At 39.9% G+C, this 19870-nt stretch overlaps 1 protein-coding gene across 3 annotated transcripts; it reads right to left on the reverse strand.

Moving 5' to 3' along the window:
• Positions 1–53: 53 nt before the first annotated feature.
• Positions 54–13993, reverse strand: tecrl2a (trans-2,3-enoyl-CoA reductase-like 2a). 3 transcript variants are annotated; one of them, XM_061239927.1, is made up of 14 exons: positions 13617–13993; positions 13285–13518; positions 6975–7025; positions 6604–6655; positions 5975–6019; positions 5227–5330; positions 4588–4703; positions 4392–4497; positions 3658–3730; positions 3541–3584; positions 3351–3408; positions 2719–2810; positions 1456–1501; positions 54–1368 (listed from the first exon to the last, which is right to left on the reverse strand). In XM_061239927.1, exons 2-14 carry the CDS (start codon positions 13306–13308, stop codon positions 1241–1243), a joined length of 939 nt encoding a protein of 312 aa, XP_061095911.1. In that variant the 5' UTR covers positions 13309–13518; positions 13617–13993; the 3' UTR covers positions 54–1240. The 3 variants fall into 3 exon arrangements, with proteins under 3 accessions (XP_061095911.1, XP_061095910.1, XP_061095913.1); XM_061239926.1 differs by having other exon boundaries at positions 13285–13521; XM_061239929.1 differs by having other exon boundaries at positions 2719–2807; positions 13285–13521; positions 13617–13991.
• Between the last annotated feature and the right edge of the window lie 5877 nt (positions 13994–19870).

The raw sequence follows: 19870 nt of genomic DNA on the forward strand, positions 1-19870 counted from the left end.
ACCCCTTTCTCAGCCAATCACACGGCATAAGAAAAATGCACACGATTCAAATACATGTTTTCACATATTCAAATGGTTTATTGGAAAGTTTACACTCTGGGTAAAAAAATCATTTGGTAACAGTATGTTATGTTGCAAGGCTATATAACTTCACTGAAGCTTCACCTGAGAATGACGTAGCTCTTAAATAATTATTATTGATATTACAGTACTCTAATTCAAAGAAAGTTGTACTATTGTGTTCAATACCTGTTCAGAGGAATTCCTTCACCATTGTACAGCTCTCTGCTATATTATATATTATTGTTCTAAGACCTGAATGAAAAATACAGCTGTTATCTGACAGCTTGATGTTGATGCTACAATCATTACCCTGTTCATATTTTGCCTGTATATTCATACCCAACAGAATCACAAAACTTCCTAAAACACTTGTCTGAATGGTTCTGAAAGGCTTTAAACATACATTTGTTTATTTACAAAGTGAATACATTCAGAAGCCACCTCTTTATATAAATATAAAACACAACTGTTTTATTGTTATAAGGAAAAGTTAATCCCACAGTGCAGTCCACTAATGTAACCATACAAAGCCCTTTACAGAGGTCTGATGGTAGACGTTCAGCTCATTTGAGTATCTTGATTACACCCAAAACCTACTTTCACTTCAAGAGATAGTTTTCCTTTTTGTTGTTTGCATATATTTTAGCTTTAAAATAACTTTTGACAGTTGCATATTTTCCTTACGATCTGAAATTCAGGAAAGATGTGCACATTTAAGTAAGCTTTTTGTAAGACAAACCTTACAAAATTCTGACAAGCATCATCTTTCTTCTCAAAAACCATCACAACTTAGCAATAGTCTTAAATAACAGAAACATCTTTAATACATCATTTGTCACCTTTTAAGTTCTTATTGCAAATCCATATCCTAAAGGACTTCTGTAGATCTTTAGATCTAATTGGATAAGGTAAGCCTGTTAAAGTATCTGTAGGACATTCACTCATTGCCTACAGTTACTAAAGGTGAGTGCAATCTGCAGGACTCCTACCTGCTTCCCTCCAGACACAACTACTTTAGCACTTGGAGTGCATAGCAATAGTGATGAAGAAGCCTTGCACCATGCTACAGAGAAGCCATTGCGGCTCTCAGCCCTCAAAGCACCGAGCTGGTTTCTAAAGCTTCCACTGCTATCCCCCAGCCCAACTGACTGACCGCCACACGATCCCTGGCCTCTCCTCAGAGAAAGAAGGGAATGATAGGCATCCTGAAGTGGGGGTAGTCCTTAAACTCTCTGTTGTAGGTGCTGTGCTTCCCTTTTGCCCAGATCGTCATCTGGATGAAGCCCACCAATGTGAACAGGGCCACTGCGGAAAGGGGAGACGCACTCAGACACTGGAGCTCTGAGCAAGGGCACTGAAACAAGGCTGAGGAACGCCATGCTGAGGCCTTACCTGGAACACACTGCGTCATGACCGTGAAACTCAGCCAGGCTCCTATCTGCAGCGGAGACATGGGGCAAGTCTGTGATCAGCCCTTGTTTATCCACTTGTCACTTGCCTAGCTATGATATTGGCCCGTTATTAACAATTCGGAAGGTCTCACGATGATAGATGAGATCACTGATATGATAACATGGATTTGTTCATCTCAAATCAATTTCTCGAGGCTTACGGAGCCAAGACTGTAACATTATCCCTGTACAGCCTTTATGTGCCTTTAAATGAAAAAGGCAATAACAGTTCTGTCAGCCAGACCTGGGTCATTTAAGTATTTGGAAATTTGAATTTTCTGTGTATTTCTATATTTCAAACAAAATATGCAATATGCTGAATGCAAAGGTTTTGTGAGATTAGCAAATGTTTTGCAAGGGAATACAAACGTTTTGTGACATTTTGTGGTTCGGTTATAATTTATGCTATATTTTATTTCTATTTATTTATATATATTTTTTTTGGTTCATTATTTATTCTTATATAAAGTTCTTAAGTTGTCATTAATACATTTTGAACAACATTCTATTCATTATAATTGTGACAAGCATCATTGATAATTAGTCTCCCTTCCCTAAAACCCAAGTCTCAGTTATTAACTTGGACAATAGATGCAAAATGGAAAAATATTCACAAGAAAAAAATATTCTCTTGTGTTAGAATAGTCATGGGAAATGCGCTCTTGCGGTATTTCTTGCATTCGAGCACATAGTGCCTTATTCAGCACAAAGAGATTTGTGCTTGAAGACAATTTATCGTCTAAGACTTGACATAAAGGAGTTAATAATGCACTACAGAACTTTATTATTTAACAAAGCCTCTCCCATAAAACCACGATGGAAACATATTTATTTGAAAATTATCTGGAAATTATCCATAAAAAGTTGATGGGGTTCTGTGGCCTTTATAACTTCTAATGCTTTTCAAGAAATGTACTTTTAAATAGTCAAAATACAAAGTACTGTATTTTATTTTGATAAATTATTAAAACTATTATTTTGTAGAATTTGTATATACATAAACAAAAGTGTATTTAAAAGTAATTGAAATTAATCAAATATCTGTTTGATTGGGTCTGCTGTCCAAATAAAATTACATTAGGTATTCCTAAACCTATTCCAATATGGCTGTGCTTAAATATGGCAAGGTAATATCAATCTTGAAATTGTTCTCTACTGGGAACCTCATCTTTTACAGGTATGTTTATATGCCATCCACACTTACCTCATAAGTATAATTCGGACAGGACACAAAGAAGAAGAGCCATGTGAATGGATTCTTGGTTGGGTATGGGATCTTTCTCGACTTGGACCCTGCTTACGTAGAAAAAACAGCAGATGACCTCACCATGGGAGTATTAATTGTGGAAGCCAACTGGACTGTGTTCCAATCCCCAATTTAGCGTACAGTACAGTATGTTCTGTTGTAAATCTCCTCACACTGTACTCTGAAGTTCAAGTAAACTGGCTATACAAATTGCAGTTCTACTGAATATATGCAAAGAAGGAACATACAACTTTTTTTTTTGATTTTGGAAAATTGAGCAAACTGCAGAAAATAATGTAATTCTACATTCCTTGGCAAATAAATCGTGTAGGCTTATTACAAGCATCGTTTCACTCCCCAGAACTATGATGTAAAGAGAATTTCGTATTTATTTCATAAATATGCATGCCCATAATTGTATGCGTGTTATGCATGTAAGGCTCTGAACATAATTCTTGAGACATCAAGGACCGGATTGAATTTTGTATCATAATCTCCATTCAAGATTGAAATTAGCCTCAGATTCATCTTAATCTATGTCTGAAACTGGCCCGAAGACTAAATTCTGAGAATCAGCATTATACACTTACCCTCAGATTTAAGGTTATTGAGGGCCAGATGAATTGAGAAGTTACCCACTTCGCAGACCTGGAATCAAAAAGCACAGAAGATCCTGATAGCTATTACAGTACATTGAACCCAATCGAGTGGCAGTTGGCAGTGAGTTTTAGTCATTCACAGCTCTACTTGATATCATGATATGATAATAACAATACGCACCAGAAACGTGGCCAGTGCATAGTTTACTTGCATGTCCCCATAGGCTGTAGAGAAAAAGTTACAATTAGTAATGAATGTAATGTGAGCAATGAAGAATCTAACTACTGCGATACTCACTTGGTGGCGTGTAAAGAGGATGATTAATGTAATATGCCAGCCATGCAGCAAATCCCCAGTAATACATACAGTTCTGAAGGACAGAAAAGAAAACGCTTTTAATCAGCGTCCATTCGACCTTATCTTTATTATCATCAACATACTAGGGCATTCGCAGTCTGCACTTTCTCTGGAAACTGCTGTTCTTGCTCTGCAAGTGAGTCTTGTTTGTATTGAATATACATTCCACCAAAGTTGAAAGAGAGGGCTGTTTTCTAGTTTGTGTATCATGGGCAGGGGTCAAAAAGTGTGTGGTGCTAAATCTTTCACTGCTCCACACAGGAATCTCACAGTGACACCATGGTCATGGGCTCTATGGCTTGGCATGAGGGGACGACAATTGAAGCTTTTCCTCACTTGAACAAAGCAGATTTCCAAATTGTTTGAGAATCTAGACTGAGGCCTATGTAGAGAAACTTACAGAGTAATGTTGCTGCAATGTTATGTGAATAGTAAGATTTTTTAAAAATGTATATACAGCTGCTGAAAGGGTACCAGTGGACATGTATCACTTTTGAGATGATCACTGGAGCATAAATAAGGCAAAAAGATTTTTAATTTATTTATTTAATAACCAACCATTCTGAAAATGACTGTGTACAGTATATTTTTATGATTAACAGGTGTGAGAGATTAGACTTTTTCAAGAGGCTCAACAGGCTCCACTAAAGACCATGCTTTTCAGCTGCACTTACCCGTGCGATAGTTCGCAGTGGCATGGTGCCGTGGGAAAACCGGTGCACAAATATGGTTTCAATGAGCCTCTTGCCGTAGTGGAATGAATGGCACACACAGGCCATACTGCAGTGGAGGGAACGGAGAGGACCATTAATTTGAGCAGAATGGAGACTGCTGCTCGCAGAGGAATGTCTCATACTGTACACGACTTACTTGACCACCGGATACGGGCTGGATGTGAAGGCATACTTGTGTCGATAGATGTACGGGACACGGAAGTAGAACAGCAGGTAAATAAAGAGAGGGCCAACATACTCTGCCAAAAACACCTGTCACCCACAATGAGGAGAGTGATTAGCATGATAAAATGGCTAGATCTTTGTTATTTACAATCCTCAGATCCCACCACAAGAAAATCAATGTTTGTCCTTAACTTTGACTCAATTAAATGCTTACATGCTGAGTAACACGAGAAGGGTTATATTCAGCAATGAACTTGAGAGCATACGGTATGAGCTGGTACAGAACACTGTAAAAAACGTATTGTAAAAGTGTCCAAGTGTTAGTGTCCATGCTGCCTCAAAGTTTAAGTTAATGTAAAAAACTTTTCATTTTAAGACAGCACAGACACTAAGTGGTATGAACACTGTTCGCACTTTTGGAGTTCATCCTTAGTGGTACTGCTTAAGACACTATTGCTTTTTTACTTTTACTTCCTATTCACATTTGTAAGTTGCCAGGGTTTGGATGGATTGATCTTCATGAAGTAAGAAACTTTAGTGAATGTAAAGAGATTTATCCCTTTGGAACCTGTCCTAATATTTAATTAGAAATGTCATATCATTCTCTTACCATTGTCCACCCTAACTGTGGACCCAGATCTTTGAAGTACATTGTTGCAGTGGTCCCAACAGGTAGATTTTGTAATATTTCATCATCTTTCAGTGGTTTTCCCTCTGAAAGACAAATATATTTATAAACATACATCGGAGTGACAAATTAAATTTATATCAGGCTATGCTGTGTCAAGGCAAGGATATCTCTCTCGCTCTCTCTCTCTCGCTCTCTCACAGTGTTTCCGCTGAAACTGGGGAGACATCTCATTTATAACTGACAAAACCTATAAAGTGATCTTCTGAGGAATAAAAGTTCTCTACTGGATGATATTAATGGAATTTGAACTCTTTCGAGGAGATGAAGGTGACCTCTACTGACTTGGATCATGGATAATGTGGCAGCATAATTGAATACTAATTTTAGCCTGAGCTTGTGGTTGAAAATTAGCCCTCATGATTACCATCAAATTAGCCTATATGCACAGAGAAAAAAAGGCTAATAGATATTCTGCAGTACATGTTAAACCAAGGTTTTTTTTACAATTACCATTGCTGTTTCAAATAGAGAAAATGAGAATACATTGAGAGAATGTTAAAATGTTTATTTTCCCTTTAGTTTCTAACATTTTGGTGTGATTAATTAAGGTCTCTACAGCTGTTGAAGCAGTGAGCTAGAGGCTCTCCAACTTCAAACTTAAGATGAACTCAAATGCAACGACTTGAAAGAGTTTGTATGAATTCCGCATGCAAATGGAGTTACTTACTTGGGTCAATCCAGAGAGACTGTCTGGCTGGGTACCAGGGGGGGTCTGAAACAATTTCAATACACCCAGATCAACCAATGTGTTACAACCCAGACCAGCACGGTATCGACTAATCCTCACAGGCTCAGCAAAAACACCCAGGGCCTATTCTGCAAAGTAGGATTAGCCAGAGTTATCCAGATAATTTCACAAAGTAAAGCCTGGAACAACTTTTTACTTCAGTCCATGTTCCAGATCTGGGCAGAAAAGGAGCATAATGGAGTGACCTTCAGTGCTAACTCTTCAATAACATTGGGCAACACTTGGTGGGAATTATTTGAGACATTTAGTTATTCAAGAAGCCCATCTGATAAATGCTGGAAGTTCAATTCAGATGTTATGGAGAACGTTAAATACAGCTTAGTTCATCAGCCCAATGTGATATTATAGCATACAGGAGGTGTTATGAATGTCAAATCCATAGAGCCGACCACTCCATATTTTTCTGGCATTTTTGCTTCTTTAGTGACTGTCAAACAAATGTGCACAAATTGTGATGAATGTTTTCAATGGTTTTCTACAGACATGAAAGATCATGAAATACAGTGCCAATATCACTATTTAAAAATAATAATAATAAGGTCACTCACAGAATTTATGAAATAGACACTTGATTTCACCGATTGTTGCATGGGGTTCCACCTGGAAACCACAGCAGAAAACATGATTTTCCAATCTCTGTCGTGTGGATATGTACAATATACTGTACAGATATATTTTCATAAACCAAGGAAGGTTTTAGCAAAGCCAGGGCAGAAATGAATCAATCGCTTGCACTGTACAGATGGCAGATTTGAGAGTTCCGGTGTTCTGTCTGACACAGGATACAGTTTACACTAGATATAATGACCAATGACATTGGTAAAACCTAAAACATACAAATGCATAACTCTACAGTTGTTCTATGGCAGATGAGGTCTTGTACTTTCTGTGAATGGCAGACTGTTAAGCAACTTCTCACCTTGTCCAGGAAGCAGAGCTGCCTCTTAGATTTGGGGTCCAGTATCTCCACCTGAAAGAAAGAATAATTCAATATTTGAATGCCTGCTCCCTCCCCCACCTCTGTTATGCCATCTCCACATCTGGCTCTCTGTGATGTCTACAGCTTCAGCAAGGTGTGGTGGTGGGGGTGGAGGCGCAAAGGAGCATTTATGGCTCTAGAGTGAAGTATGAAATTACTTCACTCTAGAGCACCATGGGGACTGCTAGGTCAGTATGGAGGCTGGCATGGATGATGACATCACAGACATATCAGCTTCAGTAATATGAGCTCATTAATGCAACAGTTAAATGGATGTGTGAACACACACCCGAGGGAGGGCTAGATAATCCACTGATTTCACTTTGATCCTGATAACATAAGGTAGCCCAATGGATCATGCCGACATGGTTTAGCTGGTTGACCAGTTCAGACCAGCTCCCAGCTTGACATGGTTTGACCAGCTCCAGCTATGCTTCGAAATGACTGATAGCTGGTTGACCAGCTCATACCCAGCTATACCAGCTTACGACCAGCTTGACCAGCTCGATTTCCACAGCCTGTACTAACCCCTTCTGTACCTTTTCAATTTGCTGAGACAGGAGTAAAGCACAGATAGAGAGAGGGTCACAGTACAGAAAGTCTTGGAGGTCAATCGAAGCACCAGCCTCTAGGAGGGATTTGATTTATATGGGTTGAGTGTCGGCTACTCTACATACCTCACCTCAAGGCTCCCACACCATGTGGCTTCTCAAACACCACAGGATATATTTTAAGAAATGGTTTGAATGGTTTGGTCTGCCTCCAATAACAGTGGTACAGAATGAAGACATCAGAAGGTGTTTATTTCATACTGTGGGTAGCGCAGCTGTGAAATCAAGTCCAAGTTGCCTTGTGGGCCAGTAGAACAGCTGTCTGGATGTGCTCGCTGTAACTAAGGAGGCACTCTAAATTTATCAAGATGATAAATGGGGAAAAGGAAAATTCTACACTTGAAATGTGAAAATGGATTTCTAAAAATTAAATTGATTGGGATGCATTAGAATGAGTCTGACTTGCTGAATCATAATGCAGCACTCATTGTGGGTAGCAAATTAAGTTTGGTCTGCACCATGGTTATGATAATTTTGTGAGCAAAAAAAAAAAAAATGCAATTACCTGAAAGACTGCTGCTCAGATTTCATGTTGTTAAAATTTTGCCATACAGTATTAACTTTCACTTCTCAAATAAACAAAGGCAATGAGTCTGTTGTATGTTCCTTATTGTAATTACAATTACAGGGAGTGTACTGCTTCAACAGCATTGTGGTTAGACCTGGGGTTTGCAAACATTTTTCTGATGTGACTGAATGTTCACAACAACCCACCCACATACATCTTGTGCCTAACAACACCCTTTAGCCATAACTATACTGGAAATACACCACAACCTATCCTGCCTCATTGCTTTAATTATTTAGGTATTATAGTTGGGTTGTTGTAATGTTAAACATGTAGTAGCCTACATTCACATATTTTAAAGAGACAAAAATTAAATTTTTATCTTTTTCAGAATTTTCAGGCGACCCCATCCTGAAATCGAACGACCCAACATGGGGTCCTGACCCACGGTTTGGGAACCCCTGGGTTAGACTGTCTTCCTCTGTATCTTGATGGCTGTCAGTTAAATCCTATTATTTCTCTGTTTGACATTCAACATTACAGAACTCTACAGGGATTATGACTTTGCAGTAGATCAACATCCTTTCTGCTGGTACTGAAAATGTTGAGATAAAATCAAAAAGAATTTGCTTCGTGAAGATATGCAGCATTTACAGGATTAGATTAGATTGGATTAGCTGTTCTTTGATGGGCTATACAGTACATACATTGCATATTCATTTCAATGCACTGTGCAGCTGCAACCAAGCTGTATACAAAGGAGAGGTAGAAAGTCTCAGGGTCAGAAAGTAAAATTCCTGCCATGTGTTTCTCCCCCCTTCATTAGTTCTATTAGTCCTGCCTAAAGAATAGTGTTCATTAGCAAATCCAGGTGACTGGAGCATAATATTGAGCTAATATAATAATATTTTGCAACTCTGATACTAAGCATACATTTATGTGGCCCAGGTTTATTGGAAATATTGCAGAAGAGAACCCCCTAGTGGTTAAAGGTCAGCCATATGTTTACAGCATTATTTAAATGTATACGTCAACCCATAACACTGGTGGTGATTTCTGTCTAGTTTTCCGACTAGCTGATCCAATTCACTGTGTAGAACGAAATCCGTCACAAATAAATGTTTTTATTTGCAAATCATATTCTCTCATATTCTAATATGATCGATTTGTTTTAAAGTCATAAAAATAAGTATGTGTCTAAGAGGGTAAGATATCAGTTGTTAGACTACATGTGATAGTTTTACGAGCTATGTCAGATGTGTATATTCGAGTACCACACATTATATCATTACCAACACATGATATATTATTTAAATAACACAAATGTACTTCATGCTTCATAAATACACATTATACTGTAGAATGCCTGTAATATTTCCATGTATTGACAGGAAGGTGAGGCTTTAAACTATTAAATTCATGTACAGTACTGTTTTCAGCTTCTTTTGTAATTTTGTCTTCGTGGATTTGGGTTTTCAGCAGAGCCAATGAGGGTGTGACGACACCATTTCATTCTTAAAAGAGGTGGTAACCTGCACACCTAGGTGATTGTCTGATCCCACCTTCTTGCAGTTAGACCTCATCAAGTTTGATCAGTCCCACATACATACATACATACATACAAACATACATAGCACAATGCAAATGTGTGGAGAAGACACGTTCAATGTTCATGAAAGAAACTATTATAAAACAGGACTAAGTTTCACTAATTCATAATAATGCAAACACAAATGCTTGTTTGGCATGGTCTATAAATAAAAATCAATCAGGCCAGATTCTCCACAGTCAGAATGTGTTGACGAGGGAACGTACTTTATCAAACCAAGCACACATTTTGCTTTAGCCATACCAAATTGACTCTGAGGTGCGTGGATGAGAATGCTGCCAATTATCATTTGTTATTGAATGATGATTAGATAAAGATAACAGACATAATTCTGATGAGCAAAGGATTCATAAAATGTTGTCTTCAAGGGAACTAAAAACAACGTTGCTTTCCAGAAATGCACACTAAAATACTGATTGTGTGGCAGATCTTTTTATTCTTAATTAGACACTGTCAGCTTTGATCTACAGCATATACACAGGGCCTGCAAACTGCAATTTCCTCTGAAAGCACTTTAACCTGTACAGCTCAGCAGAGCTGCCACACTTTAAATTGCCCTTATACTGGATAGGCCTTTTAATGGATATCTAAAGATTTGCTGAATGCACTGCAACCCCCCCTTTTCCAAAAACAAAAACAATAAAAAAAACACATGCACAATGATGTTTATTCCAACTCTAATGTTAAACAAAATAACAATGTGACTGAATACACACTGACTCAACTGGACATTATTGTTCCTTTTTGCTTTCACCAACCGCTCCATGACATTTGCCCTGCGGCCTACAATATGCTCATGGAGTGTCATCAAAACGGAACCCATTACACTGTCAAAAAAGACTTCTTGCCTCAGCTTTCACAATTAGTGTCCGTGTTGCCTTAAAATGTTATGTTAATGAACTTGAGGAGGCAAGTTGTTTTCATTAATCCTAGTAACACGTCTCAAGTGAACTTCAGAAAAAAACAAACAAAACATACTGTACCCTCAACAATGCGAACTTGTTTAACATTGTATTCGTTCCCGCAAACCGAACCATTGTGCCACACATTGGTATTAAATATGTGGTTTCTGGCTCTGAGAACTGAGACAATTAAAAATGGCCATGATAGAAAAGCATGTCATTTTACACAATGCGTCTGGCTTACAATGTCACGTGAAAGTATTGAGTTTTAGCACAGAGGATTTCAGTGCTTCACATCAGCATTCAGCTCAACAGAAAGGCATCAAGTCATGTGTCAATCTTGATGGAGGCCCTCAAAACATAATTACTATCATCGTGGAAATTATGTATTAATCCTGTGGAAATGTAATCCATTCCAAGGATTAGGCGAAGTAAAGCAAACCAACAGCAACATGTAAATCATTTCATTCGGCTTAGATGTTCACACCCAATGTGAACCAGTTCTTATAATTTACATGCAGCACCCCTTAAACAATTAATTAAAATGTAAAGGTATTGTCTCTGTGGTTCATTCTGCTTTCTCTGAACAATGATAAATGCAGCACTTTTGCAGCCTGCAAGATTCCCTGCTTGTTATTGACACCATTGTCTGAGCAGTAAGATGCAGTAGCTAGTCTCATTTTGCTGTCACTTCACCCACTGTATTGAAAAACAGATATTCTAAAACGAGCAGCCAAAGAGCTACCGTATATAATCCTCATGAAGCAGTACAAAAAGAGTTATTAAGAGAGAGGGAGGGAATTATTCTATAGTTTATAATACCACAGACACATTTGAGCTTGAACATCCATGAACATGAACGTCCAGTCAGATAAAAATTCCAGCACCATCATTGGACATAAAAAACTGCACAGCAATATACAATATATGTTTTTTATTACATTTCCTTGGAGGGCCTACAGTGTGTGTGTGAGAAGCAATATCTTTACAGGGGGCATAATCATTGATATGAATTAGTAACCCTGAAGAAAAATCAACGAACACATTTGACAGATTTTAAGATCTTCTTTAATGTTATAGCCGCGTGAATAGTGAGTGATTGTATATGACTGTATTCTCCATTTCAATGGGACAATGAAGTTGTCTCGTCGCCACTGAATAAGAACTCCAGGGCCTTGCTGGCATTTTTAAAGTGAGCTTGTAATTGCTACGCAAGATGATATCTCTGCTAACGGGCACACACGCGTAAAGATGCCATAAGCAAACCGAAAAGACTCCAAATAAATCATCAGATAACGAGCAGTTCGTCTCACGCACACGCCCGGCTTGGAAACGTCTCGCTCCCCGTATGTAATGTCCGCCGACGAACGGACTGGTGACACAAACCGGCCCCTTTCAATCAGTGGAGTCATCAATAAAAGCACTCAGCTGATTTCCTGGAGTGTACCGTATCGACAGCGCTCTCTAAATCAGCTCTAATGTCCCCCTCCGCCATTGTAAATGCACATATAAAAATGAGAGATGCGCCTTATCGCCACACAGCAATACACAAGATGAGAGGGATGTATCACAGCAACGACAGGGCTGTGATTAAAAAAAAAGAAAATCCTTATACTTAATAATCTAGGCCAGAGCCAGGACCAAAAGAATTATGCTAGTTTACGAAAGCATCTAACCTAATTTTGGATACTCAGATATCGGAGAACATGCTAATGAGGGACGGAGCTTTAACGTGATGTTCAGTACATGGTGCAAATGCCAGAGCCTGGCATAAATCAACTTTACATGACAGACCTGTTGCTCTAACAGTGAATTATACATTGGCTTATTTACAGTATGAATGCTGCAATGAAAGGGGCACAGCCACATGAACTTCAACAGAAATATCAACAAGAACAACAACTGCAAAACCAACAAACATGGGAATAAACTCCCAAAAGGACAGTAGCAGTAACTCTGACATTTTATTTTAGCAGGGCGTGAGAGGAATAGGAAGGCAGTCTGAAATGAGTCATATAGGGAATTATAACAGCTCTCAGTGGTCCAACATGATTTTCCAAAATGCCCTGAACTTTTCAATTATGTTTTTTTATGTTTATGTTGTTCCACAAATATTTTTTGAAGATATTGACTGCTACAATCAAAAGCATGATTCATTTGTGTTTAATAAAGAAGGCTCCTGTTCCCTGAAAAAAATGTGGAATGCGAGATATGATTGAACAATTAATAAGAAATACTCAGCCCAGTCTGTGTAGAATATCCCACACATCCAAAGTTTCTTTACTGTCAGACATCTTAGTTGTAACAATTTTGTTTCTTCGAGGCATTGCATAAAATACCCCAGTAACATGCATTCCCATGACCACAGCAGGGAGACTTTATTATAGTTATAAACACAAATACTAGGCTTCCCTTTTATTATCAGCATAAATACAGCATCAGACACAAATCAGTACAAAAAAAAACAAACAACAGAAGCAAAACTTTTCAAAGTTCTGGTCATTGTGGTTATCTGAAGCAGTAATCCAAATGTTAAAGAAATGCAACTTGAAAGGCCGGATCAAAATCACTACTCTGCATCACCGGTGACCTGTCCCTCACCTTAAAGCGGTGGTCTTACCTCAAAGAAACTAGCTCTGCTCATTGTTTCTGGACCTGGGCTTCCTGTCCGCTGCGCTCTGTTGTACCTTCCTTGCTGTAACAAGGCTCAGCGAAGCGGCTTCCACCTTCCCGCGGCGATCCCTGTTAATCTCCCCCGTCTGCCTGGAGTGAAGCGATCCGGAAACCCGACCCCGTTCATTCACATGTCCACCAGGGGGGACGTGGGGAAGCCCTCCGCTGGCCGCCGTGGCTGCTGCTAAAATAGAAATGTGGTCCAAGTTATGGTCAGGAATGTGCCCGTAGCTGCACATCCGGCCGCTGAGGAGGGGAGGGAGAGAGAGAGCCGCTCACCGCGGAGCTCCCGAGGGCCAGCCGCGCTTCGGTCCCCTCTCCAGAGTTCACCCAGGAGGGCCTCCGTCTCCGCTGAACTCCACCTGCCCGGAGAGAATTACGACCGTAACCCTTTGCCGCTCGCCAACTCCAGCGGCATCGGCAGCTGCTGACCCTGCACTGCTCCAGGAAAAAGCTACACGCTGCTCTCTCCTGGGGCTCAGCTACCCAGCGGCCTGTCTGGAAGGGCGATGGATTATGTGCACTGTGCGTGCCTCTTTGCATTGGTCGAATAACAGTCGCGCCCTTTGTCCCTGTCGGTCTGCGTTAATGGGATGTGTCACTGGGGACACCTGGGTTAGGCCTCTGACTAGAGTTACATGTTTGTGAGGTTTACGGGGAGCGGTCTGAAGTAGATGTGGTGTTGTAATGTGCAATGAAACGCTCTTCTTGTTTAAAGGACATGCCCTCCTTCTCCTTGCTACAAAATCCTACAGATTCTTACAGTCACACTTGAGTAGGCCAGCTATTATTAGACAACAGTGTGCACTCATGGCATTAAGCTGTGTGCCAAAAAGTGTTTTCTTAATAGCCTAAGTCCCTATTACTCCAATCACAGTCCTTGGCGGTCAAAAACTGCTGGTCAAAAACTGCTCAGTATACCTGGGAGTTAGGTGTGACGAGTCTGGCAAATCAGTAGCACTAATTGTTTTGATAACCACCTGGGAGAAAAGAAAACCAAGGCCAGATTTAGAAACAAGGGCCATATTTAAGTCTCTGTGGCCTAAGTGGCAAATAGGAGCATTTTTAGAGACAGGCGATATCCGTATAGTTTGACAACTGGATTGTATAGATGTGGGACACTCAGTGAGCACTTTATTAGGTATTTATTAGACTTAGATCTCTACTGCTGTAGCCTATCCACTTATGATGTGTTGTGTGTTCAGAGATGCTCTTCTGCATACCACTGTTGTAATGTGTGGTTATTTTTGTTATTGTCACTTTTCTGTCAGTTTTGACCAGTCTGGCCATTCTCCTCTGACCTCTTCCATTGACAAGGTGTTTCTGGCAGCAGAACTGATGCTCACTGGATTTTTTGCACCATTCTTTGCAAACTTTGGAGACTAGTGTGCGTAAAAATCCCAGGAGATCAGCTATATCTGAGATACTCAAACCACCCTGTCTGCCACCAACAATCATTCCATGGTCAAAGTCACTTAGATCAAATTTGATGCAAACATTAACTGAAGCTCCTGACCCGTATCTACATGATTGTACACATTGTACTGGTGCCACACAATTGGCTGATTAGATAATCGCATGAATAAGTAGGTGTAATAAAGTAAAAATATTCCTAATAAAGTGCTCGGTGAGTGCATATGCACATTACATGTATATACTGGTATGCACATTTCATGCACGTTCTTAGGGCTGTCTGGGAAAATATGAGAAACACAGGGGGACAACACATAACAGGGGCAGACTAATTAGAACAGAGATAAATCATTCCACATCACTTGGAAAATTATCCTTTAGGGTCCTGCTCTAGCCGTTATTAATCATAATTTATTATTCACATTTTCCATTCTTAAGCATGTCATCCTGGCAGGCCGATGTATATGTGATCAGTATGCTAAGGGATATCGCTGTCATTCTGATTGGAAAGTCAAGCACCATAATTGGCCTTTCTTCAGCTGCTTTTGATTTTAAAGGCTTGTGTATGCTACGGATGCTACCACACTACCAGCTCTCATGGTCTTGGCTGCCAGCTGCTTGCCTGGGTTTTTGGGAGGCTGAGATGCTCAGATTTGTTTGGCCCAGGGGTGAGGCTTGAGGAACACACTGGTCCCTTTCTTCAGCCAGACACTTTAGTTCCAGTGACCCCTTTTTGGAGAGGAGCCACCACATGATTCAGTATACTGTATCATCAATGGAGCTTGTGTCACCTACCATTGTAGGGTCAGAGCGCTCTCTGCTGGCAATTAATCCTAGTGCACTTATGGGAGGAAGACAAGCTCATTCTCGTTCAATTAACCCTGAGATGCCACTTGTTTTGAATGGCAATAGCTATCCAGAAAATGCTATCTATTGAACCTCACCGGGATGATTATTATTTATCTTTTGGCTTCCAAAATCTTAAAATCATTCACCTTTTAAACGACCCATGCTTGCAAAGCAGTAGAATACAATAATATTGACAAATATTGTCATTTTTCTTACCATCTAGGGCATCACATTCATGCTTCATCCGATCAAATCTTGAATTCTCTGGACAACTGCGCTTCCACATCCAATATTGGTAAGCTATTCCCTCCAACAATAATTCAGTGGTGAAAAATACACTGCCTACACTGTTTCAGTGGTAATTTGTATCTTTAATTTACACCTAATCACTATTGTTGTGCTTACAGAAATACATTTGAAATTGTTTCTGCAATCTATCATTTTAACTCCTTTAACCTCATAAATCTTGAGAAGACTGTCACAGAGTTTTCAGTATAATAATTGTAACAATTAAATCATACTAAGGACTGTCAAGCAACGGTTACCATTCTCCACCATGGAAAGCGATATGAAGTTCATTATAATTCGTTTGGGAAAAATATACTGAGGCGGAAAGTTTCCAAAGTAGCATAAATACAAATGCTATTTTAATGTACTATGAAATTATAGCTTGTGAGAATTTGTAAAAAGTTGGCGCGTTCCTAAACAATATGATTTAAAATCCAAATGCGCAAAACATTTAACTGATTTAGGAAATTGTGGTGATACCCAACCAACCTTGATCCTCAGAAGAGAATATGGTACTGTACAGTATGTTGATAATTTTACTGACAAGTAGCCTACTGTACATGTAAAAGAAGGACACATATATTAATCTCCATTAAGGGTTTTATCAGAAACACTTATACACATACACTTATACATATCCCGATTATACTGATTCCTGAAGAAAAAATGTTCCAACAAATTTTGATACGAGGGTTTTAAACAATGGCAGATAATGCCATTATTATCCATTATACATTTGCCATACAGTAGTATGCACAGCCTCCTTCCGCCTTGTCTCATCAGTTAACTTTGTCTTCTATAAGGAAACTAGAATGTGCTTGATGCTCTTCTTCATAACAAAGCTTTGAGTAAACCAACAGAAACTTTAGAAATCAATTGTCTGTGAACGAATGACCTCAATATTTACTCTGTTGATGGTCACTGTGGAGGTACAATTCTGAACATCAACAGAGACTGAATTGATTTATTTTACAGCAATGTACAAGCACTGGAGTGAGGAACTGTATCTGCAATGAAAACAAAGTCAAGTTACAAGTGCTGTATGGTAAATCAGATCGCAGGCTATAATTTATGCATAAATCAGGGGGATGTGAAATAGAGGTGTAGAATTTAAACAAAAGTAAAAGTAAACGTTGAATTTGGCACCCTGTATAATCTCCTGAAAAAAGGGGTTTATATGTATTTTGGCAGCTGGCCCAGTCGGAATGTCAGCCTACAGGGGGCAAGTAGAAGACTGATTAAAAAATCCTTAATGTTGAGCTCTAGGCTCTGTTTCACAAAGCAGGATTACTTGGCTGGATAACTGCACTGAGTAACTCTGCTTAAAGGTACAATAGGTAAGATTTTTGCGTTAAAACATTGTTACAAGACAATTGTAAATCCCTTCCTATCATTGACAAAGGCCCACTGATATTTTGACTCACCCTCTGCCAGTGCCACTCCAGGACCTTAATATGCTTCTTATGAGCCACTCCTTTGTTGGTTTGGGTCATTGTCATGTTGGAAGACCCATCCACGACCCATTTTCAGTGCTCTCACTGAGGGAAGGAGGTTGTCGCCCAAAATTTCCTGGTACATGGCCCCATTCATCCTCCCCTCGATACGATGAAGTCGTCCTGTCCCCTTAGCTGAGAAACACCCGCAAAGCATAAGGTTTCCACCTCCATGCTTCACAGTGGGGATGGTGTTCTTGGGGTTGTACTCAACATTTCTCTTCCTCCAAACACGGCGAGTTGAGTTGATGCCAAATAGCTCTATTTTGGTCTCATCTGACCATATCATCTTCTCCCAAGCCTCCTCTGGATCATCCAGGTGTTCTTTGGCAAACTTCAGACGGGCCTGTACATGTGCCTTCTTCAGCAGAGGAACCTTGCACGCGCAGCAGGATTTTAATCCTTCACGGTAATGTGTCACAGATGGTTCTCTTCGTGATTGTGGTCCCAACTGCCTTCAGGTCATTAACAAGCTCCTCCTGTGTAGTACTGGGCTGATCCCTGACCTTTCTCATGATCATTGATATCCCACAAGGCGAGATCTTGCGTGGAGCCCCAGACCGAGGGAGATTGGCGGTGAATCTTCCATTTTCTAATAATTGCTCCAACAGTTGTTAACTTCTCCCCAAGCTGCTTGCTTATTTTCTTGTAGCCCATCCCAGCCTTGTGCAGGTCTACAATTTTGTCCCTGATGTCCTTAGACAGCTCCTTTGTCTTGCCCATGGTGGAAACGTTGGAATCTGATTGATTGTGTGGACAGGTGTCTTTTATACAGCTACATAACGATGTAACGAGTTGACGCAGTTGTTTTGGGTAATGAGTTGAGATTAGGAGTGCTTCTTAATGGAAAACTAACTGGTCTGTGGGAGCCAGAATTATTGCTGATTGGTAGGGCATTTCATGCAAAAATATGATAATAAATGTATAAAATGTATATGATGTTGTTATTGTGGATTATTTTGTGATATTCTGTCTCTCAATGTTAAAATGTACCTATGATTACAATTCTACACAGTTCCATTCTTTGTAAGTGGGCAAACCTACAAAATCAGCAAGGGATCAAATAATTATTGCTCCCACTGTATGCAGTTGACGCACCAACACTCTGTACCAAAACATTGTACCGCTGTACAATAATTAAAGCTCTTTGGTTTAGTTATAATTTCCACAGCCAATCGCGTTTACAGAGAAGGGGGAGGGATGTTTGTTGCTGCAATTCCTCCCTTGACCGTTAGTCGTCCAGAATTACCGATTGTACCTTTAACTCAAGGGAACAGTTAGCCCTGAGTCTTGGATTCCTATTAAAGCTTCATCTGGTGAAATTTGGAGAAAAAATTAACGATACTTTCGGTATACTGCTACCTATTAAATAGAGCGGTGAAAGCTAAATATAAGCAAACTACATAATGTTGAATTCTGGGTTAAAGGCATGTGTTTCATGATTTAAATTCATAGCTAAATGCTGAATACAATAGAATTTGAAGTCTCTGTTTTGTGTTTTTAGATTGCTAAAACTCTCCCATAATGCTTTCCCTTTAATAGTGAAATGTCCAAAATTGCACCATCATTATATTACCTTAATTACAGTTGATTAGACTAAGCAGGGTTAAGGGCCTTGCTCAAGGGCCTGTGCGGATCTTATTGCGGCTACACCGGGGATCGAACCACCGACCTTGGCATGTCCCGGTCATGCACCATAACGACTATGCTACAGGCCTAACTTGATTTCATATAGCATGCATTCGTGTAATCAGTAGCCTATCGATGTAAACCTGCAACTGATGTCAAGAGCAATTGTGGAAAAATCTGACACGTGGACACGTAATAATATTTTATAAAGCTACGTGCTACATACATCTTTTGCTGATGCTACGGAGCCTTGTCATTTTGTGGTTGCAGAACAATTTAATGCTTAATTTGCTTATATTAAGTTGCCGCTGCTGAGGCGGCACGGATGGTGCAGTGGGTAGCACTGCCGCCTCACAGCAAGGAGGTCCTGGGTTCGAAACCCCGTCGGCCGGGGCCTCTCTGTGCGGAGTTTGCATGTTCTCCCCGTGTTTGCGTGGGTTTCCTCCGGGTACTCCGGTTTCCACCCCAGTCCAAAGACGTGCATGTTAGGCTGATTGGAGAGTCTAAATTGCCAGTAGGTATGAGTGTGTGAGTGAATGGTGTGTGTGCCCTGCGATGGACTGGCGACCTGTCCAGGGTGTATTCCTGCCTTTCGCCCAATGTATGCTGGGATAGGCTCCAGCGACCCTGTTCAGATAATGGATGGATGGATGGAAGTTGTCGCTGCTGCTCACATGTTTAATCTTGTTTCACTAGAGATCACTTTATTTCAATGTCATTCAGTCTTCAGTGACACGAAAAGGGCTCATTGTAAATGAGCAGATTGGGGGGTCAATTTAGGAGCAAGAGGTCCCTAATTAGGGCAATTAATGTAATCATTTGCATTTGAAGGTCAATAGAATCGGGCCTCAACAAATCGAT

This window comes from Conger conger, chromosome 4, assembly GCF_963514075.1.
Source record: "Conger conger chromosome 4, fConCon1.1, whole genome shotgun sequence".
Classification (NCBI taxonomy): Eukaryota; Metazoa; Chordata; class Actinopteri; order Anguilliformes; family Congridae; genus Conger; species Conger conger.

Coding starts and splice junctions, on each gene's coding strand:
- tecrl2a (XM_061239927.1), bottom strand. CDS start 13,308: ATGAGCAGAGCTAGTTTCTTTGAG. Junction 5,331..5,974: donor GTCTCTCTGGATTGACCCAA/GTAAGTAACTCC, acceptor TTTGTCTTTCAG/AGGGAAAACCACTGAAAGAT. Junction 3,585..3,657: donor TCCTCTTTACACGCCACCAA/GTGAGTATCGCA, acceptor TTTTCTCTACAG/CCTATGGGGACATGCAAGTA.